The 17,863-nt window shown below is 37.7% G+C and overlaps 1 protein-coding gene across 1 annotated transcript in view; it reads left to right on the top strand.

The window, feature by feature from the left end:
* cftr (CF transmembrane conductance regulator) overlaps nt 1-17,863 on the top strand; it is a 48,955-nt gene that overhangs the window by 6,358 nt on the left and 24,734 nt on the right. Inside the window, exons 3-12 of the mRNA XM_008410653.3 lie at nt 873-984; nt 5,072-5,287; nt 5,412-5,501; nt 8,059-8,222; nt 8,580-8,705; nt 9,893-10,139; nt 10,483-10,575; nt 13,481-13,657; nt 13,837-14,028; nt 17,547-17,641. Of these exons, the coding sequence (XP_008408875.1) occupies nt 873-984; nt 5,072-5,287; nt 5,412-5,501; nt 8,059-8,222; nt 8,580-8,705; nt 9,893-10,139; nt 10,483-10,575; nt 13,481-13,657; nt 13,837-14,028; nt 17,547-17,641 (1,512 nt within the window). The remainder of the gene's footprint in view (nt 1-872; nt 985-5,071; nt 5,288-5,411; nt 5,502-8,058; nt 8,223-8,579; nt 8,706-9,892; nt 10,140-10,482; nt 10,576-13,480; nt 13,658-13,836; nt 14,029-17,546; nt 17,642-17,863) is intronic.

The raw sequence follows: 17,863 nt of genomic DNA, 5'->3' as shown, positions 1-17,863 counted from the left end.
ATAATTTCACTGAGTGAAATTATAATAAAAAATGGTTTTATTTTACTTCTAAAGAAAGGCAGTATTATGTTTTTACTAGGGCCAGGAATTTGACTTAATGTCTATTAATTAATTGCATAGAATTTAATGTGTTAAAATATTTAAAGCCATTAATCTCTTTTTATTTTCTCTTTTTTTCATACAAAAGTTCAGAGTGGAAACTTTGTATTTGTGCGTTTCTGCTAGACTCGTAAATCTGAAGCGCAACATCCACAAATGACACTGAGTGACAAAGCTTTTTTTCTTGTCCCAGTGGGTGTTCACTTTTGTTTAAAAAAAAAACAATCTGATTGCAAAAGACTGTCGTTGTGTTCAAGTTGTGTTAGTTAGCCCATCAGCGAAGCTATTCAAGCCTAAAATAGCATCTCAATGACTTTTTAGCAATTATGACTTTTTATTCAATAATTTAGTAGCAAAAAGGGTTTTTGAAATCAGAATATTTTTGAATGCTTTTTTTGAATGCTTTTTAGAATGTTTTTTTTGGTCAATATATAGTTTCCAATTAAAATGCGATTAATTAACTACAGAACCTGCAATTACCTCTATTTAAAATTTTAATTGAATTCTACCATTAATTTTTTACCATATTATCCACTTTTGTTTCTAAACAAATTTGCCAACCTGTGTCGCAGTGGAAGGCTGATATCAACAAGCTACAACCAATACATGTCAGTAGATTTTGTTGAACTGATTCCTAAACATGTTTCTTTTTACTTTTTCACAAAAGTAGTAATACACAAATAGCAACCAGAGACAAACTTTGCTGCTATTCGTCTGGTAGGCATATTGTTCTATTACTGTTTAACTGTGCTGTAACTCTGCCCATCCTGCAGGGAATGGGACAAAGAGGTGGTGCTGGCCAAAGGCAGGCCCAAGTTGCTGAAAGCACTGGCGCGATGCTTTTTCCTGCCGTTCGCCTTCTTCGGTGTCCTCCTCTTCTTCGGGGTGAGTCTTATTTGTCTGTAGATGTTTCTTATCACCAATGGTACATACTGTGCAAACTCTTTTTGTTAAAAATGCTGCAAATTTAAAATGTTACGCAAGTACCAGATGATCTAGCTCTTGGTTTTATTGCACTTGAAAAAACACATTTCAGAAAGTGTTCTGATGCTTAATGCCTCTTCTAGCTTCAACGGTTTATGGTCAGTTTATGGTCCAGTGAAGGGTTTTTCTTTCTTTCTTTTTTTTTTTTTTTTTTTGCAGCATGGTGTTTTTTTCTAACTGGGAGGGGTATGTACACGCTTCCACTCTGATCTCATGGGGAGTGAACTGGATGGATTTACAACCCATTGTTTCTGAATTAACACACAGTGAAGACTGGAGAAAACATTATATAGCATGCTAAGTTTTCAAGGAAATTATTTTTATATTAATGCTTTTTTTAAATATAATATATATTTAACCTTTTTCACCACCCCACATTTTGCTTTGTGTCCCCAAAACATGACTCTCCCCCTGCCAACTCTTAACAAAACCCAAACTATTAACCTAACCCACCAATTTTCTCTCAAAAAACTCCCCCTCTTTTCTCTCTCCTTCTCCCCTCCACCTTTATTCCTCTCTTCTTCCCCCCCTCCCTATCCCCTATTCTGAACCTTCACCAATCCTTAACTCTTAACCTAACTTCCTTCTTGCCTAACCCTAACATTCTCAACCCCCCCCTATTTTCCCCCCCCCACTATTCCCCCTCCCCCATCCCCCCCCCCTCTCTCCCATATTCTTAAACCTTCAGCATTTCTTAACTCTTAACCTAACCATACCCTTTTTCTGACCTAATGCTAACCTTCTCACCCACACACAATGAGATGTGTTTGTGATGCGATTGTTAAGACAAAATATGTAAAAGCTCCAGGATATTATATAGAGAGGCAGTATGCAACTTTTATTAAAAAAAAGTATGTTTTTACATATTTGTTAAACTGTCACCATGTCGTTACAGTTTGCTATGAGACAGATAATGTGTGAAAAGATCAAGCTCCTCTATCTCCTCCCTGAGGTGCTATTGCCGTGTGAAGAAATGCACCGCTGCCAACCAAAAACAATCAATCAGAGACAGGAGGAGGGTCTTAGTGCTGTCAATCAACTTCATGTACTTGCTGCTACATGTGCTGATCGCGGAGAAGCAACTTAGCGTTACAGGAAAACCATTTATCTGCTGCCATCAATGGCCATGCTTACTACCTTTAGCATTCATGACAGGCTGTGATTGACAGAGGGGTGATTGACAGCACTACTGTCAGGTGACAGGTGATTCACCCCCCTCCTGGCTCTGACTGGTTGTTTGTAGATTGCTCTGGAGCACTGCGCGAAGGCAGAGCAGCTCAGTTTTTTGACGTATTATCTGTCTCATACCATATTGTCACAACATAATGACTTTTCTTTGTTTTGTTTAGTTTTTTTTATATAAAAGTTCCATACTACAGCTTCAACTGCCAAGCAGTCAAAATACGCATATTTCCTCCAACTGTTAATTTTCAATTGAATTAAAATGATCAAACTTTGTGTCACCCCACTGCGGCTCCACCACTGGGTACTTGTGTGTTTTGTGTCAAGCTTGTTGCCCTCTAGACAAGACTAATAATGCTACACTGGAGCAACGTCTGAAGATGACAGGCATGTTGCACTGCAGTGTCATTGTCCCAGATATACGAGGGGGACAGGGCAGCAGCTACTGGGTGACTTTGTACAGTGGGAGCTGGTTGTCTGGACAACAGGAATGCTTGTTAGATCCACAGAGGACACTGTGGGAATACAAAGCTGTTCTGAAAGAAGTTGATTCAAGTCAACACATTTTTGCTCGGTAATCCTGTAGACAAATTACTTGTTGATCCTGCTGTCTGAATGGATTATGAGTCATCTTTTTTAACTGATGATATTCAGGTATTATTTTTTTAATGAGTGAAGACAGCTTCACTAACATCACAAAGAGAAATGGGAGTTTTCTTATTTTGTATCTAGAAGGTATAATTCTTTAAAAAGTTCCCTGTTAATACAAAAAATAATCCTTCATGTAATTTCTTGCATATTTTATTGCAAATTATATTATACCTTAAGGCATTGCCAAATACAGTTGTCTCTTGTTAAAGGAATATATTATTAAAAAGTTAATTTATTTGAGTAACTCAGTTTGCTAAGTGAAACACATTATATAGATTAATTAGACACTGATTAATCAGACAAATGCTGTTTTCAAGGATTTATTATGTTAATTTTGATGGGTTTTTGCTAACAGTTAATAAAAACACAACATTTAAAATTAGAATATTACATCAAACCAATAAAAATATTTTAATACGGAAATAAGGGCTTCATGAACAACATGTTGAATACCAGATTAAAGGTTTCTGTTTTCAAATTGTGTTTTTAATCTGATGAACAAGACTCATGTGAGTGCTTATGCTAATTTACTGAGATGTAGCTGTAGATATGCTAACTCTTTAAGAACTGGTGTGTGGCCTTCAAACCTTCAAACAAAAAAGTCAAGACATTTTATTTGTGTTGCACATTTTCAACATTGAGGCAATTCAAAATGCTTTACATGATTAGAAGCAAAATAAATCAACAAACAAGCAAAAATCATTACGGTGCAAAATAAGAGAAAATGATAACAGGTTGAAAAACAGAATCTTCATGACGTTTCAGTTATTAATTTAAGGCAGCTGAAAGCAAATTGAGTTTTAGCCTTGATTTAAAGTAACTCAGTGCTTCAGCAGCTTTGCACTTTTCTGAAAGTTTGTTACAGATCAAAAGTGAATGTTGTTTTTTCCATGTTAGGTTTTAATTCTTGGGATGCAAAGCTGACTGTAACAGGTAGACCTGAGAGGTCTGGAAGATTGATACAACAGCAGGTCTTTAATGTTTTATGGTACTAAGCCATCCAGTGATTTATAAACTAAATAAATTATTTTAAAGTATGTTCACTAAACTAGAGCTAGTGGAAAGACTTTAGAACTGGGTGATGTGCTCTTTCTTCCTGGTTTTAGTGAGAATGCCAGCAGCAGCTTTCAGCTTGACTTTTTAGGCAGACCTGTTACAGTGATCAATGCAACTAAAGATAAATGCATGGATGAGTTTCTCAAGATCTTGTTGAGACATAGTCTTTTAGTGCTGCAAATGTTCTTCAAGTGATAGAAGGCTCACTTTGTAACTGTCTTTATGTGGCTCCGAAGATTCACGTCAGAGTTCATCATTACTCTCAGATTTCAACCTGATCTCTAGTTTCCAGGTAATAATTGAAGTAGTAGGTGAAGCTGAAACATCCACACATGTATCTGTTCTAAGCATCTGTTCAGTGCTGTGATGGGTTCAGAGTCACCTGGTGACATCGTGATGTACAGCTGTGTATCATCTGCATATCTAATCTAGTATTTTTTTTTATAACCTGGACTAGTAGGAGCATATAGATATCAAATAGGAGTGGAACCATTATGGACCTTTGGGGTACCCCACGTGTGACCTTTGTCCTACTGATACAAGGAAGTCCCTGTTCTTTCGGTAATATTTGAACCAGTTAAGTTCTGTACCAGAGAGTCCGACCCAGCTCTCCAGTTTCTGATTATGGCCGACCAGCTTTTCCACTCATATTTTTATAATACATTTTGGGAATAGAGCTTCAAGTCTTTTAGGTTGAAAGGCCTTCTAGGCCAATGTTTTGCTCTCTCTACAAATTCTCTATCATATTCATGTCAGAACTCTGACTGGATCACACCATACTGTTAATAAAAGCTATGGTGTGGAAAAACATGTTGACAAAAAGAAAAAAGAATTGATTGTCAAAATAAACTAGTGGTATTGAATGTAGGTTTCACTGGAGCCTCCAATACCCTCAATGAAAACACTGGAAATGACAAAACATGTAAAATCCTGGACAATAGGCAGACATTGTGAGTTGAGTGTATCTTTCAACCTTGATATTAATCAATAATAAATCTCAAGCAGCAGATCAGGGATCTCTACTTCACACTGGTATGTTGGAGGTGAAATAAGCGACAGTAACCTGTTGATGTGTTAATGTGTCGTCTTTCCTTTGTAGGAGGCATCCAAGACTGTGCAGCCTCAGCTTTCAGGTCGCATCATTGCTTCCTTTGACCCCTTGCATGCTCCGGAGCGAAGTCAGGGGTACTACCTGGCCCTGGGGCTTGGCCTCCTCTTCACTGCTCGCTTCATCCTGCTGCAGCCCGCGCTCTACGGCCTGCATCACCTCGGTATGCAGATTCGCATTGCCCTCTTCAGCCTCATATACAAAAAGGTATGAGAAAGAGATTCCAGTAATCCTACAGTGTGACAAACTTTCCTTCCAAATTCACTTATTGAATTTCAATATTGCTTTCCCAATTGAATTTCAACTACCTACAAATATTTACTCTTTTCAGACACTCAAGCTGTCCAGTAGGGTGTTGGATAAGATCAGCACCGGGCAGCTCGTCAGTCTCATGTCTGCCCATCTCAACAAGCTGGATGAGGTAGGAGAAAAGAACGCTGTGCTTGAAATAGGAACCAGTGAAATATCCCCTCGAGTTAGAGTTCAATCATTGCTTAGTGTAAAACAAATCCAGCTTAAATGTGAAAGTTGACAGCAGGTCAGCAGGTGTCGTCTTGATGCAATCACCCTCGTCCCTTTATTATGACACCCAGCTGTTGCCTATTTTCTGAGAATGAGGGAACACAACACAGAGTCAATCAAGTGTGGGTTCATAAACACTGCTTCATGTAACCAACTTAACAGGTTGGAAAATAAATGCTAGGTTATGCTTAACAGCTGGAGGGTATGCACAAGTGTGTGTGCCTGTATTGTTGGGGTGTCACCTGGACGTTGAATGTAGAAACACTCTGCAATCTGCTTCAGGGCAATTATCACCTAGCTTACATGTGGCCAACCCAATACAAAGGTGCAGTTACTTGGTGTGTGTGCGTGTGTATGGTGGGGTGCGCTATTAATGAAAGGAGGAAACCTATAAGTAAATGGATAATAGGGCATCACTGGATGCTGCACCTGCAGTACAGGTGAGACTCAGCAGGAAAGAAGTGATGAAAGTGGATTCTTGAAACGTGAGAGTTGGTGCGCTTCACTACGCTGCTTTTGTCACTTTATTCATTGTGAATAGTCATGCATCACACATACAGTCCTGGAGGCACTTCTAAAATCATAGCATACATTTCAGCCTGGAATTCACTTTGTAAAATGGGAGGAGGGATCCCCTCCTTACATGTTTCACATAGGGGTATGGCCCATAAACTTGGCTGATATTGTCTCATGATCAGCTCTTAATTTGCTGTCTCCTTCTGCCTTCCTGGTTGTCATTTTATCTGCTCACTCTTTTTTCTCTCTCTAAGGTCTTAAAGACAGAACATCGTTATTTGTAAGAATAGAAAAATATTCAGGAAGAAATGGTACCACTTAAAAGAGTAACTACAGATAAATTCCTAAATAGTTAAATTCATTAGAGATAATCTGAATTATTTACAGTGCTTCAATTTGTTGCCTCTTTCCCCAACTCCTTGGATTGGATATTTAGTCCATCTGGCCTCCGTTTCTTTTTTCTCCGTCTGTATCTGAGTTTTTTTAGAAGCTCTTTGTTTCTATGGAGGACTGATGCTGCCAAACAAGAAGTAAAAATAGAAAGAAAACAAGGCTTGATGAAATGACAAATCCAAAAAAAATTAAAACAAAAGTGTTCCCAACTTAGAGCTCAGATCTTGATGTTAAAATAAAATAAAATTGAAATAAATCTGACTCCGATTTATCCTCCCACTTTGTTTAAATCCTATTAAAAGCCAGAAGGAATAACAAAAGAGAACATGAGGAAAAGATTAAAGAAAAGAGTAAAGTTCATTATTTCTCAACAATGACGAGCTATTGCAAAAGTTTCTTTTAGCCAACTTGTGGTTTCCAAATGACTTGACCATCTTCACTGCATTAAACAACAAGTCTCACCAAAAGTCTTACATGCTTAGGGAATCTGAATCTGAATGAAATAATTAGTTTGTGTTTATTGCAGTCCATTCAGTTCTTCTCTACATCTATATTACATATACACATATTGTGATATTGATAGATTTGCACTGTATTGTGCTGCTTCACTTTTGATTGGTGGAAATAAAATGAAAGCTCCAAAACCAACTATCAGTTTTTTACAGAAATATCTCTGTAGTATAAGTAGCCTTAAAAAGATAAAACTGCCTTAAAATATATGCAGACTGTATGTTGTTAAAATATATACTAATAAAAATAAGAGCAAATAAAATAAAAAAAATCTTGAAAATAAGTTCTGGCTATAAAAACTTATGGCCAAGTGTTGTTTTGTGACACATTTGTACACTAGTTGTTTTATATATTTCTTAACGGCACTGTGGAACAATCGAAACAATTTTCATAAGTTTTAAAGACTAGTATTAGTAATACTTTAAATGCATGCAAATTTATGTTGTGAGTCTGTACATTGCTGGTGCTCTTTAATTGCTTTCTTTCCTTTTCTCTGAAATGGTGAAAATCTACTTCTAGGTCAAACCCTGCTGGTGAGCCGTTCCTGTCTTAGTGCTTGTCATTGGTCACAGTTTGTGATTATTGTCAAAGCCACATGTTAGAGGCAGAGGGGAGTTTTCTCACCACATTCCCAAAATGCTGTAATCTTTTGAACTATTCTCCATCATGGCAGAAAATCATGGATCTTCGATGTGGGTTGTGGGCTTTGACACGTTGCATTTGGTGGATGTTTTGGTGGTGTTAGTGAAAGTAACTAGGATAAAGTGTTCCTGGTTCACACAAATTTTCCATGATATTGCTTTCCTATAATTCAGTTTGTGCTGTTCTAGGTTAATATTAACATTAATTAAAAGATGTTTAGGTTGCTGATTTGATTGTTCTTTTTTTTGTTTTTTGTTGTTTCAGTTTGTTTTATTCAAAGATTCCTCCCTCACTCGGGGTATAAAAACAACAGCAATGTGCCTCTTGACTCTCATTAAACATTACTCTGTGCGTGTATGTGCATGTGTGTGCGTGTGCGTGTGTTTATATTCTAGAGCCTCGGTCTAGCACACTTTGTGTGGATCACCCCTCTGCAATGTATCCTGTGTACTGGTTTGATCTGGGAGCTGATCGAGGTGAATGGCTTCTGTGCCCTGGCAACTCTCACTCTTCTTGGCATTTTCCAAGCGTGGCTGTCCTTGAAGATGGGACCTCCTAGGTGAGAACACGTCACCACACACATGCACATGCACGCGCGCACACACACACACACACACACACACACACACACACACACACACACACACACACACACACACACACACACACACACACACACACACACACACACGCACACACGCAGACACACACGCAGACACACAAAATACAAATCTACTAGTACAGCATAAAACATATCAACACTACTATAATAGTAAATCTTTGTTCAAATCAAATAATTTCTTTGCTTTTTTTTTTAAACTGTAGCTTCCTGTTAGTGTAGATAAACTTGCAAACTTGAAAATTGTTACTCTGTATGCTGTTTCTGTTCCGATGTTAATATGCCTGCTGCGTGCAGGGCGAAACGTGCCGGGCTCATAAACCGACGTCTGGCTCTTACTTCTGAGATTGTGGAGAACATTCACTCGGTGAAGGCGTACGGCTGGGAGGAAGTGATGGAAACCATCATCAAAAACATCAGACAGTAAGGGTACACTACTCACTATACACACAAAGAAGGAAAGCAATTAAAACATGTTCTTCCTTGATTTTTCTTTTTAAAATTTGCCATTTTATTTAGTCACTGCTCATCGGTCATATGGTGTTATGCTCGGGGGAAAAATGAAGATATTAATTATGTTTAATAATATCTGATGCTTCTTTTTTAAAACCTTTTTAAAATTGGGAAAATGTTTTTGGAAATATTGTTTTTTTTTCCCCCCAAGCTTGAAAATCTAGTTTTTATTGTAGAAAACATTGATTTTGACCCTTCAGTGTAACATTCTGATACAGAGGTCTTAGGTTGATTATGTAATTTATAGTGTGGAAAAGTCATGCACAGATACTGTGAAACGTCTATATGGTTTTAGGCCTGGTGTTAACACCAAGGATAAATGAATTGAGTTCCACAGAAAACTTACTAGTATTCAAAATTATATGTGTGTTAAATATATTTTTCTTACTTAGTAAATCAGCTGATTTGCTGGTTTGTTGGCTCCTGGAACCAGTTATAAATCTTATAGGTTTATTGGTTTCAGTGTCAGAGTTGCTCAACATTGCCTGTTGATATTCCCTACTTGTTTCATTTTGATACTCTTTCTTTAAAACAGTTTTCATAAGTTACACATTTGACAGACATTCAGCTCTTTCATTCCCTAGAAATATTAATAATCTAAATATTCAGTCCTCGGCAGTACAGTTGTAATATCACAATGTAATAAAAAAAAGGCTCCAACAATGCCTACAGCAATGACTTTGCTACCTTAAATATCAAATATGAAGAAACTGATGCACATTGTTATATTGAATAAAGAAGGGGTCCATCAATAAATCGGCCCTGATTTCCTGAATTTTGGGAGATCAGCGATTGACTGATGCAAACATGTGAAACCAATATTATCAACCGATCTTATCTACCTGTGCAAAGATGAGAAAATCAGCCACTGCCCTGATTTGCCCTGCCATCATCCATCTGTTCCCGACTTCATCACTTGGTACCTATAATTAGCACAAAAAAAAAAAAAACTGGCATTAGCCAAAATCAGAATTGGCATGTCAGGCTTCTTAAAGATTGCTGATTGGACAAAAAACTTCTGTGCACTCCTAGGGTAAAGTAATAGTTGTGTATGATAATATATTTACCTAAAATGTCAATTTTGCTTCTCCTTTCAGGGATGAAATGACTTTAACCAGAAAGATTGGCTCTCTACGCTATTTCTACAGTGCTTCATATTTTTTCTCTGCCATACTGGTTATCATATCGGCCATCGTGCCACATGCACTCAGTAAAGGCATGATACTGCGGCCGATTTTCACCACAGCATCATACTGTGTTGTGCTACGCATGACACTCACCCGCCAGCTGCCAGGCTCCATCCAGATGTGGTACGACACACTGGCACTGGTCAAGAAGATCGAGGTAGGCAGAATCAGTTGTTTTTGTGTTTTTTTTAAGTACACTGATCTATTTTTAAGAATTTATGTTACTTTTAGGGATACCTCTGTTTCAAATAATGTAATTTGACATTCAGATATTAGTGTGTCTCACACAAGAAAGGACTGCATTCCATCCAAAACTAATATCTAATAAAGCTGATGTTAAATGGCTGTAATTGTTGCTTTGATTTTTAAAATTGTATGTAAAATGTTAGTTTTTGCTTTTGGCATCTGAAACCATGCTGAACAACATAATGAAGGAAACATTGATATTGTGCATGCTGCATGTGTATGTGTGTGTGCGTGCGTGTGTGTTTCCCTTCCAGGATTTCCTGCTTAAGGAAGAATACAAAGTAATGGATTACAGTTTGACCACAGTTGGATTGGAGCTGATCAATGTCTCTGCATCCTGGGATGAGGTCTGTTTTCAAACTCAGTTCAACACTTGGACAATCCTAGAGTGCAATAGACCTAATTCCAATGTAAAGGTTAAACTTTTTTTCCTCATTTAGGCATTAGTCCGTGAAGCAAATATTTAATTTATGGTTCGATCACTTAAATCTGGCTGGTGTAAAGCGGTCTAAGTTCATATGAATGAACCCATTTCATTATTTTTGCAGTTGGGTTGTTACAATAATTCTGATTTGTAAAAAAAAAAAAAAAAAAAAGAGTCAGTGTTTGGCTATTCTAAAGCTGAGAGTCTGAAATTTGAAAGGACGGTTTTAAATATGACACATTTAGACTAAATTTTTGTAAAAATGTACAGTTTTGACCTGACAGAAATACCTTTTCATTATGTAATTAATGAACCAATCCAGCGTTGAGACCAGAATGACTGCAATGTAACATATCTCGGGTACAGGCACTGCTGTTTCGTATCGTGATACCTTGATATTCACAGTTAGACACCTGAGAATCCAAATCTTAGTCCTGTTTAATAAGGCCTGCATACCTCTTCTTATTAACAACCCAGGCCTTCATAATTCATTCCCCCTTTTCAAGTTAAGCTCTAACCCCTGTAAAGGTAACGCGGTGGTGCAGAACTTGCCTTTACAAGTCAGTCACTTTAAAACATTTGTTAATGGTGTTCTTGTCAAATAAAGATGGCATATGTCTTTCATTAAGTGTCTGTCTCTGCTAAAATATGGATTTTATTCACAGTCTGCTTAAAAGCAAAACAATACAATGATAAAAATTAAAGCATATTTTTAAATAAGCTGTCGTCATTCTGATGCATTATGTAAAATGTCATCTTAAATGAACCAGTCTACAACAATCATTACTAAACATAAAATGCATGCTGCTGCAAGATGTTTTCATTGATATGGATTGACAATACAACTCAACAGGCACAAACCAGAGGTTTAATCATTCATTTATGAAACACATTTTATTCTGTAAAAGTTAAAGATGAATCATCTCTGGACAAATAATAATTTTACCCACAGATGATGCCATGTTTTTTATATTCATATTAGTAATAATTGTTGAGAGGAAAAATGATACTGTCTAACTTGCAGTATGTCAGCATGAAATCCAGCAATGGTCTGTTTAGTGGGAGAATTTTGCTGTTCCTGTTTCTCTATCATTATGCCAAGCTCCGGCAATATGGCGCTGAGGAAAGTCAGCTCCTTACTCCACAATGAGTTACAGGTGTAAAAGTTCATTCCTCACTGTCACCAGGAGTGGAATGTAATTTCTTATCTATAGTCGAAGGCTGTAAACCTAGTCTAACAGGTGTGATTCATTGTCTACCCAATACCGTGAGAAAACAGACGCCCAGCAATCCCTCACTTTGCATAGTTAATTAACCAGGTGGTGTCACCACTTTGCTGGGAACACTCTAGTTTTCCCTCTGAGACTCGGTGTTCATTACCCAATTCCCAAATTCTGTTTTTACGCTCTTCCTGGAATGTGTTGATTCGCACACAAATGTCAAGGGGGCTGTTGTTCTTTCTTTTTTCTTTACAGCTGACAGCATGTACGTCAGCTCATTAGAATGAGAATTTCATGACAAACTACAACCAATACTGGCATTACTGGAGCTTAGGCCCATAAAAAGTCACCGGGGGGGGGGGGGTCAATGAATAACCTAGTCAGTCACGCAGGGTTCCCCTTTTCTAGCATAGCTCTGCGTCATCCTTTAATCTGTTCAGAGCCAGTGACAGATGAGTTGAAAAAGGCTATTGTGGGCCTTTGTGAGTCTTCTCCTGTCCTTGTGCTTCTTTTCCTCATACTCAGAGGAGTTTTCATTATCTGAAGGAACAAGATGAGGCAGAAAAGTCTGAAAACTATTCTGCTTATAGGCAAACAGACTAAGACTTTTATGAACTTTTCTTTCAGCAATCCCATTTTTCTGTAAACTCCATATTTGTGAAATGCATGTTCTCCAATCCTAATTTTAAGTTGCTTTGAAAACTCCTCAGTATTTATTTGTCTCCCACACTTTTTTTGCCAGTCATTTCCTTCAGATCACTAGTAACCAGACATTTATCATTGGGGAATCAAATCATCGTTCTGTTTGGCATGGCGTTGTCCACATAGTCATCTCCATGTCATCCCAATCTGTTGCCTAAAAATGACCCCACATGGACCTTCTTCAGCTTTCCCTGACCATCTTTGCACAACTGTTTTATCATAGGTTACCTCTGAACAATTCGTTCATACAAGTAAAGAAAAACAAATGGCAAGAGGAGGTAGACCTCCTACATACAAGAGCAATGTGTCCTTGACATCCTTGACATTTGTATGATTTTCTCTGGTTGATCAGCTGATCTCAGCAAAACACATAATATTACATTCCTGATAATGTTTATTTAGTTTGCCAGACATGTCATGGTGATGGTGAAATGGTCTGAACTTCCTACTTCTCTCTCTTCACTGGTCCTGCTCTGGAATGTTCACTTATCTAATTTAGATATTATTTGACATTTTGAGGGATTGATACAGTACTCCTTCTAATCATAACTTTTGGTCAACAGTTTGATATTGATATTGGGGTATTGGAGTACAAAAAACATTGCAAATCATTCATCCTTCAGCTTCCACTTCAAATCTCAAAAGAAAACATAAACATTACGTGGTTGTAATATGGAAAAAGTGTGAAAAGCCTCAAGAGATATGAATAATTTCCCAAGGCAATGTAAAAAAAAAAAAAGAAGAAAAATAAAATTGCTACACATTAGCAAGTTATGCTAATGTGTAGGTAGTACAATATGGTAAGGTCTTCCAAGTCAAAGGTGAACTGGTATCTTTATGGTATTAAGGACTGTAAATACCTGTGTGTCTTCATCACTGTACTAAAACCTATAGATTCTCTTGCAGGGTATTGTTGCGCTCTTTGAGAAGATCAAGCGGGAGAACAAAGCAAATGGACACATGACCGGTGACGATGGACTGTTCTTCACTAACTTATACATCACACCTGTCCTCAAAAACATCAACCTACGCTTAGAGGAAGGCATGATGCTCGGAGTGGCTGGATCTACTGGGTCTGGAAAGGTATTTCAAGCAAATAGTTAAAGCAGTGCTTATGCTCTTTATATTAAAAATATGTAATGTGAGTACTGTAAGTGAAATGCAAAGACTGTAAAACGCTGCAGGATATGACCAAACCCTGTTTATCTCGAGCTTAAAATGTTGTAGAAATCCATGTTCCAGCCCTTCCCTGTTTTCTTCAGAGTTCCCTCCTCATGATGATCCTGGGAGAGCTGGTGCCATCAGAGGGCAAAATTAGACACAGCGGTCGGGTTTCGTATTCACCGCAGACTTCTTGGATAATGCCAGGGACCATTCGTGACAACATCCTTTTCGGCCTGACGTATGACGAATTTCGCTACGCTTCCATCATTAAGGCCTGCCAGCTGGAAGAGGTACATTCACTTCTACATGTAGCTCATTTGTTCTTTCTTCTTTTGTGGATCTTTTGTGGACTTGTTTCATACCAAAAAACATGAGAAGCATGCCTTGCAATTGAAGATATAATATATTTAATAGCAAGCAAAAGGCACAACATTTATAATTTACTAAGAATAATGGAAAACAAAATATTTTATTGCTCTCAGTTTAGCTCAAATTTCAACTATTATTTTTTTTTCACTAAATTGAAATGTCAACAGTTGCTCCTTTGGATCCATTGCAAGGTCATTAGTGATTCTGTTTTACTCCAGGTGTAACTGTTTCAGGTTTCTTTTGTCTACTTCTGCAACAGTTATGCAACCCACCAAACAACAGACACACACGGTCGTATTTTCATGACTTCTGGGGACTTTACATTGACTTCCAGTCATTTTCAGTAGCATAACCTTTACCCTACCCCTAACCATCATAGACCTAACTCTAACCAAAACCTTAAATCTAGCCATCACAGTCCTAACCACTAACCCGAAAACAGCATTTTCCCACATTGGGACCAAGAAAATGTCCCCACAAGAAGCAGTGGTCCCCACAACCCTACATTCTAGACATAGGATCCCACAAAGATATAAAAACCTGGTTTATACACGCAAACATATCCTTGTAGTTCTATACAAACTGAGAACTTTGCATTGACTTCCATTTATTTAACTGCATTCGCACGTGACCCGTACATTTTCCCCAACTCTACCCCTAACCTGAACCAAAACTTCAACCACAATACCTCTAAACCTAACTAGTAGGGCGTAGTGGAAATGCAAAAAATGTGAGGAATGGGAAAAGGTCACTTTTCACAAAAGATCTCCCTTTGTTGGTAAGTACTATGAAATTGGTTCTCTATATGCAGTATATTCAATTACACACTCACAGACACATATGTATTTGCACATTTTGTTTCCTACGCTGAAACACAGACACTCACACTCATGAGCTTCAGTGTTGAGTGATGGACACTCAGCATAATAAAGTCTCTCCTGAATTCCCTGGTTATGTCACTGGGCCAATGACTGAGCCTTCTCTCAGTCATTGGCACCGTACAGTAAACCAGAAGTACATTTTAAACCTGAGAGGGTTTTGTTGACTTAATTTGTCCTGTTAAATCATTTTGTTACTGAACAACAAATGCTTCCAAAAGATTTGTGTAATAGTTGTGAAATTTATATTCCATAATATCTTTCCCACAACTATTTCAGTGGGTCACGCCATCATATAAACTCACTGCTTTATCCCTTGTAGAACAGACATTGACTGGGTCATTTGAACAAAAACATATTAATTATATTGCCACAGCAAACAGAGCCAGCATACAACACCAGCGTGTTTTGTTTTTCAGGAGATAGGGATGCAAGAGTGTCAAAATCTGACTTTATACAAGTGGTTCAAATGAAACAGGACACTAACTGCTGACTGTAAGTTAAATAAAACTGGAGTCAAAGAACTTTTTCCAAAACCTATGTGGTTCTGGAAAATACATGTTTGTATTTACAAACCGTGTTATTTTCATAATTTCAGGTTAAGAAATGGAATGTGTTTGGCAACAATATTCTTCCAACAAAATGTAAACCTGTACAATTTAAAACATTCTTTGATAATATGACTGATGTCCAGATGCAACACAGGTCAAATGTTTGAGTTCAGGATCTTTTTTTAAGTTTGACTGATTGTATTGGTCAATGCTAAGTGGCTTAGCAAAGGCTCTGTAAAACGATTAAGCATGAGCAGTCATAAGCAGTCATTGCCCAAAAAATAGCTTAAACCCACTTCGAGAGAATTAAAAAACACTAAGTGACTTACATTTAGAAGAAGTTTCTCGTAGCATAGGAAGCAGTACCTTAGCTCCTCAGCTTCTGTTGGTGATGAGGAGGTCAAATGGCATATGATGGTGTTGTCTGTTGTCCCTGAAGCAGCAGAAACACAGTTGTGGGTGGTCTTCCCTTGGAAATTCATCTCTTGGCTCACGCCTTTATTGTTTACCTTTTGTTTACATTGAGTGACTTAGTTTTGTCTTACTATGCTAACTTATTGTACAAGGTGTTAACATTAATATGTTGATTCCCTATGCGTTACAATTGGGAGAGCGGAAGCTGTTGTTAAGAAGGTAGGATGCTTCAATGGTATAAACTTCAACATTAAATGTCAATTTGTCTTTTTGGTTTCCATTTACTGTCACTAGTTAGCTACACCATTTGTCAAACCCATGTGCTTCTCCCACCTGTGGTTTGTGTTATGATGTGGCTTGATGTGTCATTCTTAATAATTTGACAATAAGGTAGAGAAAGCTGATTAAGATGTTCTATTTGTGATCTGTTCATCTCTTGATACAAAACGACTCGCATTCCTCCCTTCCTGCATGTTCCATGTCAGAAAGAGACTGAAAGATCAAAAGTGTAAAGCAGAACCACTTCGTTGTGTTCAACTTTCCTTTGATCTGCTGAAAGTTTCGCTCTCCTTTGCTGAATTATCTGCAGACATGTATCCTCATAACAGAAAACACTGTTTTATTTAAAATAACCTGCGAAATTAGCCTGGCCATTGCTTTCCTACGCCTGATTCTTCATCCGAGATTTGTCCCAGTAAGCTCGATTTCTCAGGATGAATTTCATCCTAGCCTGTTAGCATACAGAACGAAGAGTTGTGAAAGACGACGCTGGGTTTCTTGTTTCTGAAAGGAAGTCACCCTATGTATGGTTGTAGTTTGGCAATGGCAGTGGAGGAAGTGAACAAGAGCTAGCAATTAAAGTTTTTAAGACATTTTATTGTTAGCAAAGCTTCATAGCACTATTCGTTCATAACTGGCTCATTAGAAAACGTCACAACCAAATGTTAGCAATGAGATAACTTTAGATCCAATTGTTTAAAATTTCAACAGAGAAATAACAATAACTGATTGTTGGTTATCCCTCCAGATGAGGCAAAGTGTAGAACAACAGGCTAGTTTTTACCAGGCTACTCCTAAATGGTATGAAGTTGTTTTTCATTTGCATCCAGTGAAGCTTAAAATGGTTTGAATCATCACCACCTTGGCTCAAGTTTAATTTGTTCTTCTGCATTTTCTGCATTTCTGTCTCTATATGGTTAATGTTCTGTTTACCTCTCACTTACACTTCACATAAATGTTTGTCAAGTCAATATTTTGTACTGCATTATTGCCATGTTAGTTTCCATTTGTTTGGACCACAATTAACCCCATCTCAGTGGACCCCACTCTTGAATTCCCATAATCCTTCACTTTCTTTGGGCTTAGCTGCTTGCAACCATTTACTTGATGTTTGGCAGGTTGTGGAAGCATATTGATATCATTCCAAGTTTACACATTCATCTTTTTATGTCAGTTTTAATGAGGTGAACAAGGAGATAAGGAGTCATTCCTGTCGTTAGTAACAACTCTTTTTGTATTCATTGTATTTTAACATTTTTCAAACTGCATTTACCACACAGAAGTCTGACCCAGTGACCCCTTTGTTTCTGTCTGAAGGATTTTGACTTGCTGCCTGAGAAAGATAAGACGCCCATTGCTGAGGGAGGGGTTACCCTTAGTGGAGGTCAAAGAGCAAGGATCTGCCTCGCCAGGTACTCACACACTAATCGGTCACCATTGTTCACTGCTCATAAAACGTTCCAATGATCTTTTTAATTATTAAAGAACAATTGTGTGAGTCATAAATAAATGTTGTGAAGCGATAAATGGCAAAGTGGTCTGTTGAAAAAAGTTGTTTCTCTGAAATTCAAGTTAAAGGACAATACCGAAGGTATTCGTTGGTATTCAACCAGAATATGTTGTTTTCCACTGAA

This window comes from Poecilia reticulata, chromosome 6 (assembly GCF_904066995.2).
Source record: "Poecilia reticulata chromosome 6, P_reticulata-male-v2, whole genome shotgun sequence".
Taxonomy (NCBI): domain Eukaryota; kingdom Metazoa; phylum Chordata; class Actinopteri; order Cyprinodontiformes; family Poeciliidae; genus Poecilia; species Poecilia reticulata.
Note: the sequence above shows the minus strand (reverse complement) of the source record. Positions and strands in the feature narration are given on the sequence as shown.